A 16,030-nucleotide genomic window follows, 5' to 3' on the forward strand; every position below is an offset into this window, starting at 1 on the left:
AGGCACGAGAAGGTCCTGGAAACTTAACCCCTAGTGCAACCATCTCTATGGTAAGAGAGGTGGTCATATAACCTCCCCACACTTGTGGGAGACACTTGATCAGCACACTTGCAGAAATGGATGTCCCTGCAGGAGAAAAGTTCTATTAAATCTGCAAAGGATGCTGGGTAGGTAATCTTTCCACTTCTGTGCTGTGTTTGTTAGTTTTTTTGTGTTGCTTTTCTCTTCAACGTCCACAGACAACATCCATTCACATTCACCATCTCTCTCCCAAAAGGAGAACTTAAGGATGTCTACCCCATTTCATAGCAGAAGAAGCAGAGGTTCAGAGACCAATGCAAGCTGCCCAGTGAGAGCAGAACTAGGACCATAGGCCTGACCTTCAGCTGCGTGGCCCGGAGCCTGGTCTCCCTCTGGGGTGATGGAACTTGATAGTCATGCTTCTGGTGTTGTCATTTGTCATTATGTGTGTGTGTGCTTAGAGTTCATTCGTGGCCAATGTACACATTTAAACTCTATCGCCATTTTTATTATCATGTGTTGGCATAGCTGCATTTTTCAGTTTCCTGGGGGTCTTTTAATTTGGAAATAGCCAGGCCTCTCTTAATCTGAGGCTCTGCTAATGCCCACATGTGGAGCTCATAAGCTACATTTCTTCCTCCTCCAGAAAAACCTAGAGGGTATGTGAACCTAAAGCAGGGATCCCCCACCCCTGGCTGGGGAAGCTTTAAAGGACAAAAATAGTAAGTCCTGCCGATGTCACATTTCTCTCGATAGGATGTGGACAGGGCCTTTCTTCTGATAGTCCTCCTCAAGCCCATAACCCCAGTTAATCACAAGAAAACATCAGATGAACCAAAACTGAGATTCTATACAATGTGTCAAGGTCAAGAAAAACAAGAGCCAGAGGCCCTGTCACAGAGCAGAGAAACGAAAGAGATGATGACAAGTTTAAGGTGAGTTCCTGGGACACAGAGGGGACCTTCGTGGGTCATTGGTGACTCTGAATGGTTTAGTTAGTAGCACTGTACCAGTGCCAGCTCTCAGAGCTAATAAAGCTACCGTGATTATAGAAGATGTTGACTATGAGGAACTGGGTGGAGGGTCTGTGGGCATGCTCTGTGTACTACCTTTGCAGCTCCACTATACATCTAAAGTTACTCCAGAATAAAGCTCAAAACAATTTAAAACGCTCGGACTTCATTCAAACCAACTTCTGATTCAAATCAGAATCTTGGGTATTGGGAGGTCTCCGGGCGATTCAAAGGTACAGGAAGGGTTGAGAACCAGAGATCAGACACTCCAGCCATGAGCTTGGGCATCAGAATCCCCTGCAGAGCTTATTAAAATAGGTTGCTGGCCAACATGGATGGAGCTAGAAGGGATCATGCTCAGGGAAATAAGCCAGAAAGAAAAAAGAAAAATACCGGATGGTCTCACTCATAGCAGGAATTTAGAAAACCTAAATAAGAGACCAGGAAAAAGACTAATCAATGCAAAGCGATAATCAAAATCAACAAGCAACTATAAACCAGAGACACACTATGGGGGTGGGAAACAGGGAAAGGAAGGACTAGAGTCAAAATAAGGGGGGGGTGCAATTGTATGGGGAATATAACCAAAATGAAAATGCATACATTGTGCAAAGATGAAAAAAGATGTAAGAATTATATAAAATAGTTAAATAAAAAATAAATAAAATTTTAAAAAAGAGTTAAAAAAATAAAATAAAATAGGTTGCTGGCAAGGGACTATGGTGATGGTACACGGGTGAATTGGTGGTGGAAATTTTCCGAGGACTATAACCGAAATGAGAAAGCATGCATTGTACAAAAAATGAAGAATAATGTAAAAAATATATAAAATAAAATATTTTGCTGGGCCCCACCCTGGCGACTCTGATGCATCAATCTCACACACGGGGTCTGAGAATGTGCATTTCTAACAAGCTCTCGGGTTGTGCTGATGCTGCTCCTGGAGGCCCCACCTCTAGAACCAGGGCTCCGGATCCTGGCCGCACAGTGTGGCCCGCAGACCAAAACCTCAGTGGGAGCTTGTTAGAGATGCAGAATCTCAGACCCACCGTGTCAAAACCTGTGGTTTCATAAGAGCCCAAGTTATTCATCTGTTTATGTGAAAGTTTGAGAAGCCCCTCTAGAAGGAAAATGCAGGGGGATAGCATGGGAGCTGGTCTGGCAGGGGTAGGGACAGGGGGCTTAAACCGTTACCACTTCACCAGCCTGGCCTTTCCTCTCATGCAAGGGAAAGAGAAAATAGGAAAAACAACACACAGTGTTTCTATTAGCTCAAAATGAAACTATTAAGCCAAATGCAGAACTGGGCAGAAAGAGCATTTTTCTGCCCCCAGCAGTGCTGGCCAGGGACAGGGTGACCTGCCTAGGAAAGGAGCTGGCTGATGGACGGACTGAGGCAGCAGCCAGAGAAGCCAAGTCAACCAAGCCAGGAGGCACTCGCCACGGGAAAACCGACATGGAAGCTACGGTCCAAGGTGTGATATTTACTCTGCTGAAGGACGACCTCATCCTTCCTTTAGGAGACAGTGCCAAGCCAGTGTGCGCAGCTTCAAGGCAGACTTCTTCATAGGCAAGCAGGAGGGAGGGCAGGGAGAGAGGGAGAGAAGGGAAAAGAAAGGAGGCAGGGAGAAAAGGAAGGAGGGGGGGGGTGGAAGCAGAACTTTCTTGAACAAATGGGCCTTTACCAAAAGGTTTGCAAACTTAACACTAGGGGAACTGGCCTCCCGGTTCCCCCTGGCCAGTCACCAGCAGCAGTGGCACCATTTCAAGGCCTCTCATTAATGACCGATGCTCAGGATCCAGCCTAGCAAACATCAGTGCTCCAACAGGCCAGGCTGCCAGGTACACAGCACCCTCTGAGGCTTTGCTCTCCAGCCAGTGGAGACCTTGCCCAGTCAGCAGTGCCCAGCTTAGACCCCAGCCTGTTGTCACTCCACAGGGCACTGCCTAGTGTAACTCACATTTGCTCACGCTGAGGCGAATGTACCCTCCCACCTGGAATGTCCCACCTGGAGGCTCTGCATGGTGCTGCTGAGAATGTAGATGCTCATATTCTGGAGCCCTCCAGACATGGCAGGAGGCCCTGGGGAGGCGAGAGGGTGACTCTGATCCCGGGGTAGGCTCCAGGACAGAGAAGGGACCAGGGTGAAGATCTGAGTAGATGCTCACCAGAGCTATGGATGAATCACAGACTAGAGGCCAGGAGAGAACCAACTCCTACTGCTCTGGTAGCCATGGCCAGTGGGCCAGCGGCCAGTTGATAAACACGTCTCCTCAAGCCAAGTACACAAGACACCAGTGTGACAGTTACACAGTAAAGCATTTGTCTGGTCTCTGTTCCTGCAGCGCTCCTGGGAGATAACCTCTAACTCCTCGGACTTTCTAGATTGACAGGAGTATCATCTTTCATGATGTGCTGGCTGGGTCACACCTGAGCTTATATTGATGACTCAGAATGGGGGGCAGGGGTGATATCAGCCCTGCCTTATCTGCGGAGGAATGGAGGGGGGCAGTCTAGAGGTTGGGTTCAAGTAGAAGATCAATAATTCAATTAATCAAGACTACAGAACAAAACCCTATCAAAACTCTGAACACGAGTTCATATATCCATGTGCAGAGAATTCTGGGTCCTGCTTCTTCTACTGGAGAGCACAGGTTTGCCTTCAGGACTCCCAGACCTCGCCCTATGTCTCCCTTCTTTTGTCCTGCCCTGATGTGCCTCCTTTATAATAAAACTGCAATCACCAGTATAGTGATTTCCTGAGTTCTGTGTCTTTCTAGCAAATGATTAAATCTAAGAGGGTTGTGGGAAGCCCCCGAGGTAGTTGGTTGGTCAGAAGTGCAGGTGGCCTGCGGACCCCCAACCTGCAGCTTGTGATTGAGGTGAGGCCAGTCCTATGGGAACCGTGCCCATGAGCCCATGGAGTGCCACTGCCAGGGAGGGGCGAGCGTCCGTGTCGGATTGCTCTGCAGTATCATCGAGGTCCGAGTCGAGGTCCCGTCTCAGGTGCCAAGGAACATGAAAACAGGAATGCCTTTTTCCAGAAATTTTCATTTTCCTTTACCTATTCCCTTTTCCTGCCTCCACTGAAAATCCAATTTCCTCTAAAATCGGGGGGGTTGAGACCCAACTCAGGAGCAAGTGTAACCCATATTTACAGCACTATAGAATAAAAAACAAAACATGAACCTCTATTCAGCAGCTGTGTGACTTTAGGCAAATTGCTAGGCCTCTCTGAGCCTCGATTCCCTTCTCAGTAAGAGGCGGGAGGCTATTAACCTATCCTCTGCATAGTGTTAATGGCACAATTCAATGATGTCACTTATTTACCAAGTGCCTAGCAGTCTCTCCCAGCCTACTCCCAGCCTATTTTCAAACTTCCCATATCCCAAGCTCTCCCCACCTTTCTGCTCTCCTTGGAAAACTGTTTTGGGTGCTGGGTCCACTGGCAACATGCTGATGTTTTAGATCCCAGGGCAGCGAGAAGCCAACCATTAAACCAAAAGCGAAAAGCAAGTAACCATTACCTTGAACAAAAAGGACATTTATATTTACTTCAGTGGTTATAAAAGATACCATAAAATATAATATGCAGCATGCATCTTCGTGATTAATAACAGATCTTGCAAATTATTCTCTCGGGTTCCTGGGTGCATCCAACTGGTCACTAAGAACAATTAATTCTTTCAGAAAATAAAGGAGTCTTGAAATTATCTCTGGTTAGTGAAAAGACTGCTTGCATTATGAATAAGAGAACAGAAAATGAGACTCAAATTCGGAGGGTTTTGCTTCTGTGAATAGGGTGCAGTAAGATCGGAGAAACTCAAATACAATTAACATCTGAGCACGGTGCTCAGCAAGAGCTGGGACCTGCCAAGGCTGGAGTCTGAAGACTGGAGAGCACAGACACAGGAAGTAGAGGTTGTCCAGGACGGGTGCCGGCACCAAGCCAGCAGGCAATAGATGCAAGCACAGGGTCCAGACAGGTGACAGGGTCCAGACAGGTGACGGGGCTTCAGCTTGGAGTCTGAGCCGCAGCGACTAAGGCTCGGACTCCAGCCTCCAGGACAGGGTCTGGTCATCGAACGGCAAACCAAAGGGTGAGTCAGGAAACAATTCATGGAACAGGTCAGGGCCAGGGCACAGGAGGAGGTGAGCACGCAGGAGATCAAATACAAGGTTTCAGCAGAGTCTGAGCTCCTAGCCTTGGGCCTCCTAACTCCTGCAACCAAGGTCTCAGTCTTAGAAGGTGAGAAAAGCAGGAAATGGTCACACAGTGAGAGTCTAGAAGGATCACAGCGGCATGAAGCCAAGCAGAAGACAGTGGCACGTGGTACCCAGGTCTACTGTCACAGGCTAGACAACACGATTCACTTCCAACCTCGGTAAAAATCCCACCCACCAGCCCTGCCCTGAAACCCTTCAGGGTTTATTTATGGAAACACAGTCCCTAAAACACCACAGGGTTCCCTTGACAGCAGGGAGCCCAGAGAGGCCGTGGGGCCTGCCTGGGGTGCCAGCCACCTCCTTAGCCAGCTCAGGGGCACCATGAGCTCAGAGATGGGGCTTCTCTCCCACCATGTTCAAGTTCCCAAAGCGAACATGCCCTCAGTGGACACGCGGCCCCTCCTGAGCACAGGAAGGGCTAACAGCAAGGGGGAGACACCAACCCCATGGCACACAGGAAGGAGAAAGCAGGCTGCTGTGCCTTCTCCCCGGTGGGGAGAGAAGCCTGTTGCCTGGAGCAGCTCTCAGGCCCCAGACAAGGGCTGCAGTGCGGGAATTCCAGAGGTAGAGGACGTGACGCCACGAATGGGGACTCCGGGCCGCCGCATGGGAGAAACAGGGCAACCAGGTGGAGACACGACTGAAGAGCGAGGCATGAAAGACTCCTTGTCACCCCAGAAAGGGGTAGCGGCTAGCGAGTCCACTCAGTGCAGAGCAGCAAACAGCCAGCAGAGCAGCGCCGAGACCCAGCGGGCCGGCCGCAGCCCCTTCACGTGCAGGATGAGTTCGTGGAGGCTGATCTGCCATAAGTTGAAGACCTCGCTGAACGAGATCTGGGTCCTTCTGAGGAACGAGCAGGTATTCTTCTTCTGGTGCCTGCACGTGAAGGGGCGAGAAGGAAGGAGAGAACATGAGATAAAGAGACAAGAAAATGGAAGAGCGACCCTCCTCCCTGGCCGGGGGACGCCTCCCAGCTCCACAGTCCCCCCTCTGCCCAATCAGCCTTCCAGATCCGCAGCCAACTGTTCCGAAGCTGTGCTCGAGGTAAGTGGGGGGAAGCAAAAGCAGTTGTTTCACGGGGCATCAAATCCAACAGGGCCCACTGAATAGAATATTCCAATGTTTCTCTTTCCAAAGCTGGAAAGCTGGTCAGGTGGTCCTGGGGAACCGGTCTCTGTGGATTCAGCCCAGCTCAATCCCTTCTACACCAACAAAAGGACACGTCAAAAATTGGTGTTCATAATAATAACAGATTCAAGACTGTCTCCTGAGCCCTCAGGGGAAGAATAAATCCTATCCAGCCTTTCAGCGCGCAGCCTATTTTGCTATAATTTGATATTGGATAGTGATGCCTGATGTGTGTGGCCAACTTCACCAGTTTGCCAGAAGGTCCCATCCTCTGCCTGGGACAGATGGGCTGGGAGCTGGCCACAGTCCAGGGCTCCGCAGTCAGCTGAGATAATTCACCCAGAGATGGGCCTTCCATGTATTTGCCGCCCTTAGGTAGAAGGACCTAGGGAAGCACCTTCCCCTTCCTCCTCAATTCCCCAAGGGTGCTGAGGCAGCTAGGAAGAGCTGAAAGCCCTCTTCCCTCACACCACCCCAAGTCACAGCCACACTGGCCTTGCAATCTGGCCTGGGAGATGGTCCTGGGGCCTGTTAGAGATGGCACCTGCATCAGAGCACCCTGATGCCACACCCAGGGGCCACTTGGGTGGACCTGTAACGCTCAGAAAACTTCCCAACTTTACTAAGGTTAAGAATCACCTGGGAAACTTGCCCAGGAGGGCATGGTCTTCGAATCCACCACCCCACAACAACAGGGGCTCTCTAGACCACCCAAAGCTACCACCCTGAGGCATCAGCAAGCTCTCGGCAGCTGTTTTCTGCCCCTAGCTTCCTGGAGATTGGGAAGCTCAGGCAGAGCCCTGGGGACCAGTGGGAGAGAGTGGAGGCGAGCAGGGGCCCTGGGGAGGGGGTGAGAGCCCAGAGCCCACTCACATGGCCAGTGCCCTAATGCAGCAGCGCGACATGTTGAGGAAGGAGCTGGCACTGGCGCGGATGCCCAGAGAGGCCTCGATGCCACGCAGTAGGTCGTTGGTCTTGAAGATGAGTAGCATCTGCCGTGGCACGAGGTTGAGGAGCTGGCTGATCTGGGGGAGGTAGTTGGCTGCGTTGTTGCGGATCTCTAAGTCCTAAAGCAGCAACAGGGAGAGAAAAATAGACAAGCATGGGAAATAGAACCTGGGGTGGGGGGGAGCAGGGTGACAGTATCTGGGGAGCCTGAAACCTGGGGGCTGCAAGGAAGCACCTGGAAGGTACTTCAGTACCACTGGGAAACTCCCCCCCACCCCCACCCCAGGGACATTTAGCACAAGGCCTTGGCTTTATAGCTGATGGAGCATCTCGCCCCAACTTCTGGCCAAGCACAGGATGTAGCACAAGAGCACGTGAGTGGGGCCAGGCTGTGTCCCTGCCACGCTGCCTCCTCATCATCAAGGTCAACAATACCCACCCCCCAAACTCCAAGCCAGGACTGGAGAGAGCAGCAAGTCTACTTCCCACCACTCAAGGTCATATCACCAGGAAGAAGGGGTGCTAGAGTTGAACCCAGTCTTTCTAACAGCATGAGGGAGACCCTGTCCATGCCAGTGAGCAGGCGCCCAGGCTGAGGCCAAGCACATCTACCACAGGGTAAAGGCAAGTCTGGGTGCAGCAGACCTCTCCTGTGTCACCCGCTGCTCCCCTCAGCAGTGTGTTTCGGTCAGTCTGCCTGTTCTGCTCCCCACTCTGTCTCTGGTGAGGTGACACTCTCACCCCCCATACCTCTGGCCTATACCCCAGTTCTTGTATGCATAAATAATAAATCTAAATAAATAAATAAATAAAATAAAGGCAAGTCTACAGGAGTCCAGGATAGCCTGGGAAGTCAGAGGTCAAGTCCAGGAGGGACTAGAAGGTGAAAGTCCTGTCGTGATAGTGAAGGGAAGAAGGAGCACAGGGAGGGGATGTTCCTGGGATCAGCCTCAGCCCAGACTCTGTGGACACTTGTCGGTGTGCAACAGAGAGCTGAGCAACAGAGAAACACTGAAGAACTGACCCACTAGGAGCTCCCAAAACAACGGGACCAGATGCACCTTGGAGCACCACCTGAGGAAGTGAAGTCCTCCCCCAGAAGGACACCCCAGGGAACCACATGATGGGAGACGGTCCCCAGAAGAAATCAGTTGCAATGGTGCCAGACTGATCCATGAGCTGGTCCCTGGGGGTCCCCAGAATCCTGGGAGGGAACTGGAGAATCACTGACGCTGGGTTGGGAGGCGCCCAAAGGCCATCCCTGGCCCTGCCCCTTGCATTCAGGAAAGGGCAGCGTCACGAGGGCCACCTACCTCCGTGGCAGTGACTGGAGCTTGGCCAATGCCCCTGATGACTGAGTCCCACGACCGGGCCGTCAGCATGCAGGCGAACAAGGGGTAGAGGTCCCCAGCACCCAGGCGCTGGCTGTACTTCTTCACCCTCTTCATGTCAGTCCAGATCAGCGACTGCCAGAGGTGGCAGTAATCTAGTCGGAACTCCTCTGTGAGCACCTGCGAAGGGGCAGAGCCTGAGCCTCCTCTCCCCAGGAAGGGCCTGGGCTGCTGACCTCTGCGAGGGGCACAGAGGGAGACATGGCTGCCATGCAATGCCTGCTTCCTCCCCCAAGTTCAGTCTCCCTGAAGGCCACGTGCAAAGCTACTATTTGACCAGCCTTGGTCTCGAACGGCAGAGACCCCAACTGCCCATCAAAATCTGTATTTTCTTCTTCCCAGGTACAGGCTATATTCCAGCCGCCCTCCTCCTTCCATGCAGCCCTCCGCCGGAACTCCAGTTGATGGAGTGTGACCACAGCTCCACTTCTAGGTCCAGACCATGAAAACTTTCCACGCATTCTCCTCGGAGCCCTCAGGCCTGCAGCTGGTGGACCCGCCCCCGCGAAAAGGCCCAGGAAGCCCTGGTCTTTGGGGTCCACCCCCCCAGGATGGGTAGGTGAGGAGGCAATTAGACATCAGTTGTGCCTGAGCCACCATTTGTTTGGGGGCTGTGGGTGACAGCAGCTAGCCTTGAGCTAGAGCACCTAACTCCACAGAGGGTTTCAAAGGAAGCCAAGATGTTGGGGTATGAGAACAGGATCCTGAGGAGAGGAGCAGGAGGCCATTGGGGAAACCTCCCCAGGACCATGGAATCAAACCAGGCCACAGACCCTGGGATTGGCAGTGAAATTTGCAACTTCTAGGCAGGAACTCAAGGCTCATTTGAACCAGCTGTGTCCCAAGTTCCAGAGTCTGGGGCCCTCCAATGCCTCTCAGTTCCCCAACCCCTTTCTACTACGTCTCACACCCTGAGGGGCTGAGTTAGCCATCCTGCTGAAGTCTCAGCTGGTATTAAGGGCAGCTCACTTCCCAGGGACTGGGCTGGCCTGGGCTTCCCTGGGAAGGCAATGTTTTTACAGTTTACAAAGCACTTTCACACATGCAGGCACATTCCCTTAACTGCTCACAACCGCCCCAGAGAGGTGTTATCAACCTCAATTCACTGAGGAGGAAGCTGAGAGCTCATAGAACAGTGACTTGCACAAAATGACATCTCAGGGTATAGGGATGGGCCCACCTGCTTCCCACCTCTGAGGTCCTGGGGGAGTTGGCGGGCTCTGCACCAGGCAGGGCCAGAGCGGGCAGGCTGGTGGAAAGGGCCTCTCCTACCTGATAGAGCCCATGGTCCAAGAGGATGACCTCAGTCTTCCCCGTGTCCGGGTGCTTCCGCACCAGCACGTTGCCTGGATGGGGGTCGCAGTGCACAAAGCCATTGACAAAGATCATCTCACTGTACATCTTGCCCAGGTGGCGAGAGATCTGAAAGAGAGAGGACGCAGGTAGGAGTCTGCCTGCTCTGGCCCCTCAAACTGGTGACTTTCCAGAGGAAGCTTGGTGGGGCCAGGTGGGCCTGAGCAGCCGTGGGACAGCGACAGCTTGAGGGCACCTACTTCTCGAACTTCAGAATGGAGCCTGCTCTAATGCACTTCTTCTTACCAACTTTAGCTGCACAACAGCATCACCTGGAACGCAGGAGTGTCGGGTGGCACCCAGGCATTAGCATTTCCAAGGTGGCGATTTTAATGCACAGCAAAGCAGAACCAATGCTCCCAGTTATTCCAAAGGGGGTAATGCCCACTTCCCACACCCACCGCTCCACTTATCCCCCATTTTTCTCTTCCTTATCTCTTTTTTATCAGTCTCTCTTCATTTTTTCCCCAAAGCTGAAGCTGGGCTAGAAAGCTGGAGTGGGGGTCATCCACCTGGCCCCACAAGCCTCCACGGCCACCCCACCACTAACAGGCCAGTCCCAGGTGGACCAGAGTCACCAGCCTTTCTCCCCTCTCCCTGCAGGCCCCCTCTTTTCTCCCCCCGCCACAGCCCAATGCTAATCTGATTTATGATGTCTGCACAGAAGAAATGACACTGGAGAGGCCATTTAAATCATCCTGTCACCGCTGCTCTCCCTGCTGAGGCAGGCTTCTTATCTCGACTCCCTTTTTATTAAAGCTAAAAGCCTCTTCCCAGTCAGGGAACAGCTGCTGAAAAGAGCCAGACCTGGGCCTGCAGATGGTCGGTGGATGGGTTTCCATGGGACCAAGAGATTTTCCACCCAGAGAGCTGACACCTCAGGACACATCCGCCCTTGGCCTTCCTCTTGACCTCACTGGAACCCATGGTCACTAACATATCCCAACCATGGCAAGACGAGCTGGGGCCCATAGGGTGGGGAACAAGGATTAGAGTCTAACTCCTTTCCCTGCCCTACAAAGTCTTCCCTCTCCAGTCTCATCTTGGACAACGACACTCCAGTCACGTCCACTGTCTTTCTCTTCTCCAACGATCCCTGTGCCTTCCTACCTCAGGGCCTTTGCACGTGATAGTCTCTCTGTCAGGAGCATTCCCCCTCTCTTCCCTTCACCTGTCACTTCTCTCTTCTTTCCCATCCTAGCTGACTGGGATTCCCACTAGCTCCTTTGGGAAGCCTTCCCTGACCTCCCAGACTAAGTGAGAGTTTCCTTAAACTCTTATAGGTTGTTTTTCTTTTCTTTCATGGCACTAGTACACTATTTATGTCATTATCTGATTAATGGCTATCAAGCCCACTATCATAAGCTCCCAAAGTGGCAAGGACTAGTTATGTTTTATTAAACAACTTCATTGAGATATAACTTACATACCATACTCTGGCCCTATAGGCATCCACTTGCCTGTACTAGGTTAACCATGTGAATTAGGACTCTCTTCAACGCAAGTGCAACCCTTGTCTCTCCAAAGGTTGGGTGTTTTTGTTTTGTTTTGTTTTGTTTTGTTTTGTTTTGTTGAGCTGCTGTGGTTTTATTTCTCTGATGCTAACCCCAACCCCATTACTCTCTTCTGAAACCAAATCAATTGAATCGACCCCAAAGTGAATCATCAAGAATAACTCAACTTTAGTAACAACAGCTGACTTCCTTAAGACAGCCCAAAAAGTATGTATAATTATGATCACCATTTTTCCGACAAGGAGCTAACACTTGTGGAGTAAAACCCCCGGAGCTGCACAGTGAGGAAGAGGGAGAGCCAGGATTCAAACCAGATGGAACGCCACAGCCTTCCAGTACCGCGACTCGATACCTTCTGCACTTCTCAATTCCACTTTGTGACCTTAGAGTTACTGAGACTCTCAGCTTCAGTAAAGTGGAACTAATAATAGTGCCGCTCTCAAGGGCACTGCAGGAGAGAGTGAGAGCGGCAGCGCCTGGACCCCAGCGACCTCCCCTCTGCACCTCTGCTATTGCTGGTACCGATTCCCCAGGACACTCCTGGGAGGTCGGCAGACTAGGTTTCATGATACCTTTTTAAATGATGAAGAATCTAGAGTTAAAAGGTTTGTCTTAAGCCCTGATACTTATCCTGGGTCATACTTTCCTACTATGACACGAGTGCTCCTGCCGCGTCCCCAGATGAAATGAGCACCCATGCTTGTGTGGACTTGAGGCGCAGGACTTAGCCTGGCCAAGTTCACAGGCTCAGGCTGAAATGTCGGGGTCTCAGGTTCCTCAGGGAGGGGCCCAGTCAGAGCTATGCCTGGGTGAGCCAGCAAGTCCCCACCCCTGTGCCACTGAGAGCCCCTTTTGTGAGGCCCTGTAGAACTGCACAGAGCCACGCTCTGAACGCCAATATTTGCTAAACCAATTGCATTTATTAAGTCATAATTCATTTTTATTTGTCAAGGATGCTTATAAGGTCCAATCAGGGCTCCTGATCAGCCCCAGATAAGCAGTGCAGCCAGACAGAGCTGACGGAATTCCAGCCAAAAGGAGAGAAATGACATTTCATTTAGTCTGGGCAGACCTGTCACGGGGAGATGTATGATCTCCCTTAAGCTTTCTGAAATATTGCTAATCGCTCTGGGCCCCCTATTACTACATTGAAAGATAGTCCCTAGGGGCCTGGGGACTCGGGACAGGAGCCCGTGCCTGTGAGGCGTGAGCTGTTGCTGCCACAGGAGTCAGCAGTGGTACTGCTGAGAGCAGCTCATATACCACCAGTGAAGACACCAGGGCAGCCTCCTGAATTTGACACCTGTCCAGATGCCCCCACTTGGATGTCTTCCCACTGCAGGCTGGTACTGATGTTCACTTTAACCAGATTTCACCAGGACAGACAAGTAAGGAAGACAGAAACAGGAGGGGGAGCCAACCTATGCAACCACTTCATTCTGGGGCCATCTCACTACTGCCACTTTGGACAGGGGAGGGGTAACCCCAGGGGCAAGTCATCCCCCTCCTCAGTTTGGGTCCAGGTTCTCTTAGCTGTTAAGTAGAACTAAGTCCATTTGCTCTGCTTCCTCACATCTTGGCCAAGATCTCAAGGCCACATATGGGAAAGTTATTATCACTATACAGACACATAATTGTGGTCAGCTGTTTTTTTGTAGTTTTGGGGGGGAGGTGAAGGATAATGTAGTAGTTTGAGTTAAAATTGGTCAGGGGAGAGAATACCCATTATCACCATCAAAGTATAATTTTCAAAAAGTTATAAACACGATTCATACAAATATAGGATGGACAGGTGTCAAAGATTGTTTCTCTCATCACTAAAGGAGCAAGTAAGAAGGAAAAGCTGGTTCAAAGAGAATTTTGAGGTACTGGATATTTACAGACATTTAAGCAGGAATAAAAGTGAGACTCTTGGATTATATAAAAAGCTGGTTGTTGTCCTACGAGGCAATAAGGAAATCATAACCTCTGGGGTTATCTTTGCTACTGGGTAGAAATTATTTGCATCTCTACCAGATAAGATCTACAGGTTGACATATGACTTCTGTCTGAGCCCTTAATTAATTGTCAGCAGCCAAGTCAAACAAAAGTACATTTCTCTACAAATTAAAAAAAAAAATCCTTGTATGTACTGGTTGAACAATGTCCAGAAATGACTTTGAAAGAATCCATTGAATGTTCATAACCTTATTTCTAAATTTTGGATAATTTTTCTTAGCCTCCATCCAGAGTTGCACTAAATAGTATCTAATCTCCTGAGAAAAAAAGCAGCCAGAGAGGTATGGAGGGTCCCAGAAGAAAGCTAAGGCCACCACTGCACACTCAAGCCTCTCTCCCACCCTCTTCCATAATACTTCAGCTATGTCTCATGCTTAAGGACAAACAATTGAAAATAATGCTGCGATGATCGTGGGGAGTAGATATCTTTTGAGACACTGATTTCATTTCTTTCAGATAAATACCCAGTAGTGTAATTGCTGGGTCATAAAGTGGTTCTATTCTTAATTTTTTGAGGAACCGCCATACTGTTTTCCCCAGGGGCTGTACCAACTCACATTCCCTCCAGCAGTCAGCGAGGCCTCCCTTCTCTCCACATCCTCACTAACACTTGCTCCCTCCTGGCTTCCAATGGCAGCCACTGGCATCTCACAGAGGTCCTGACCCATATTCCCCTGGGGACCAGTGATGCGGAGCGCCTTTTTGGCCATTCGTACTGTTCATTTCCTCGAAGGCTGCCCTTTATCCTGTTAACATTGGCATCTGCACAAAAACAGGGAGTGCCACCATTTTTCGAGGGACAACAGCTAAGTGTGTGCCATGTACCATTCCAGGCAATTGCAGGGATTCAAAGTCTGCAGAGTTCAGGTGAAGGGAGCAAGATATAAAAAGGAAAAAGAAAGAGGCCGGGTCACCAGGCCAGCGGTAGATACCAGCATCCCAACCCAGGTAGCCTGGCCCCACTCTGAATCACCAGGCCACCTGCCTCTCCACTCCCAGGGAAGCTCCTACCTGGAGGCAGGATCTGCACCTAAAACTTCTGAAGGGCCCCCATGCATCCCAAAAGGTATTCCCTTTGGAGAAAAGACACTCAGTGGGAAATCCAGGACTGTCTGTCTAACTAAAACCTCACTGTTAACTAAAGTCACAGTTAAGCAAAGCTCTCATTACAAAAAAAAACAAAAAGCAAAAAGCCAATGACAAATCTTTTCATTGTTCCATGTAAAATGAATGTGCCACTCACATAAGTGATTTTGGCAATTACTCACTGCCTTTATTCTTTAACAGTAGGGATGGAAAGAAAAAACTAGGATTCCATAAAAAGGCCAAGTAAAGAATTAATTTAGTAAATAGTATTTAAATCAAAGAATTATTTTTAGGGTTTTTCTCAAACTTGAATTGGCTGCAAGTACTTTAATTATTCTTATTCTACAACTTGCATGGATTAATTTATCCCCCTGCTCCCAGGGATAGTCTGTTTATGTTCCTGGGGGTGCTGTGTAAGAAAAGCCAAGATCTCTGAAAGAAACAGGAGGTTGGTGCCCCTTATAATAAGGGAGTTAATATCCAAACTCTCTTTGCTCCAGGCTCCTTGAGGCACTGCACAGCCTGGAGGACAGACCAGACCACGGCCTAAGCTTTTGCTTTCCACCCCACCCCACCCAGAACACCCTGGATCTCAGAAACCTCACATCACTCACTGCTGCCAGCATGAGGCCAAATTCATTCATGGATGGGCCACTCCTGACTAGCTAATGTTCAGATGAGTTGCACATCAAGGCATTGAACCTCTTTAGCCACACCCAGCAGGTAGAGGTAACAGGGAAGAAAGAGGACAAACAGTCTAATAACTACTGGAACTGCAGGGGGGTCTATAATTTCAGTGCATCTAGGCATTGGCTAAAGCTTCCCCAGGGCAGGCTTCAACTGGGGCAACACCTGAGAGCCACAAGGCCAGGAAGGGCTCCTCCTGGCCAGAGACTCAAAGGGCCACAGCCACAGAGGGATTGGGGGTGGGCCCTAGGGACCATGACAATGGAAGACTCAATGAAAGGAGACATATGACAGCCCTGCCTCAGGCATCAACTCACCCCCAAGAAGTATTTCCATATCCTTCCACCTTACTAGGGCTTCTTCCTACATGTTCCCCTCTTCTTGGGCAAGCATTTTATGCTGGTACCACAGAGGGGCCCAGCGTTGGAATTCTAGCATTACATCAATGTGTGTGGAGCATGTATCCTAAACACAGACAAGTACATCATGTAGCAGTCATCAAACTGTCCTGCACCCACTTCATAGAAGGCAGCTGGAGCTTCCCAAGGGTGACCAATTTCATTGAGGAAGCACAGCTCACAAGTAATGGCAGTGCCAGCAGCGAATCCAGGAAGGCCACCTCCAAAGCGACACTGTCCCCACTCCTGGGGTAATAAATGCAGA

General features: G+C 50.3%; 1 protein-coding gene across 1 annotated transcript in view; it reads right to left on the reverse strand.

The window, feature by feature from the left end:
- Nucleotides 1-5,966: 5,966 nt before the first annotated feature.
- Nucleotides 5,967-16,030, reverse strand: part of ADCK1 (aarF domain containing kinase 1) — a gene marked incomplete at both ends in the record, with an annotated part of 92,610 nt that continues 82,546 nt past the window's right edge. Inside the window, 4 exons of the mRNA XM_084240587.1 lie at nt 5,967-6,138; nt 7,264-7,457; nt 8,652-8,849; nt 10,002-10,151. Coding sequence (XP_084096713.1) covers nt 5,967-6,138; nt 7,264-7,457; nt 8,652-8,849; nt 10,002-10,151 — 714 coding nt within the window. The remainder of the gene's footprint in view (nt 6,139-7,263; nt 7,458-8,651; nt 8,850-10,001; nt 10,152-16,030) is intronic.

This window comes from Talpa europaea (genome assembly GCF_964194135.1).
Source record: "Talpa europaea genome assembly, chromosome: 8".
Taxonomy (NCBI): Eukaryota; Metazoa; Chordata; class Mammalia; order Eulipotyphla; family Talpidae; genus Talpa; species Talpa europaea.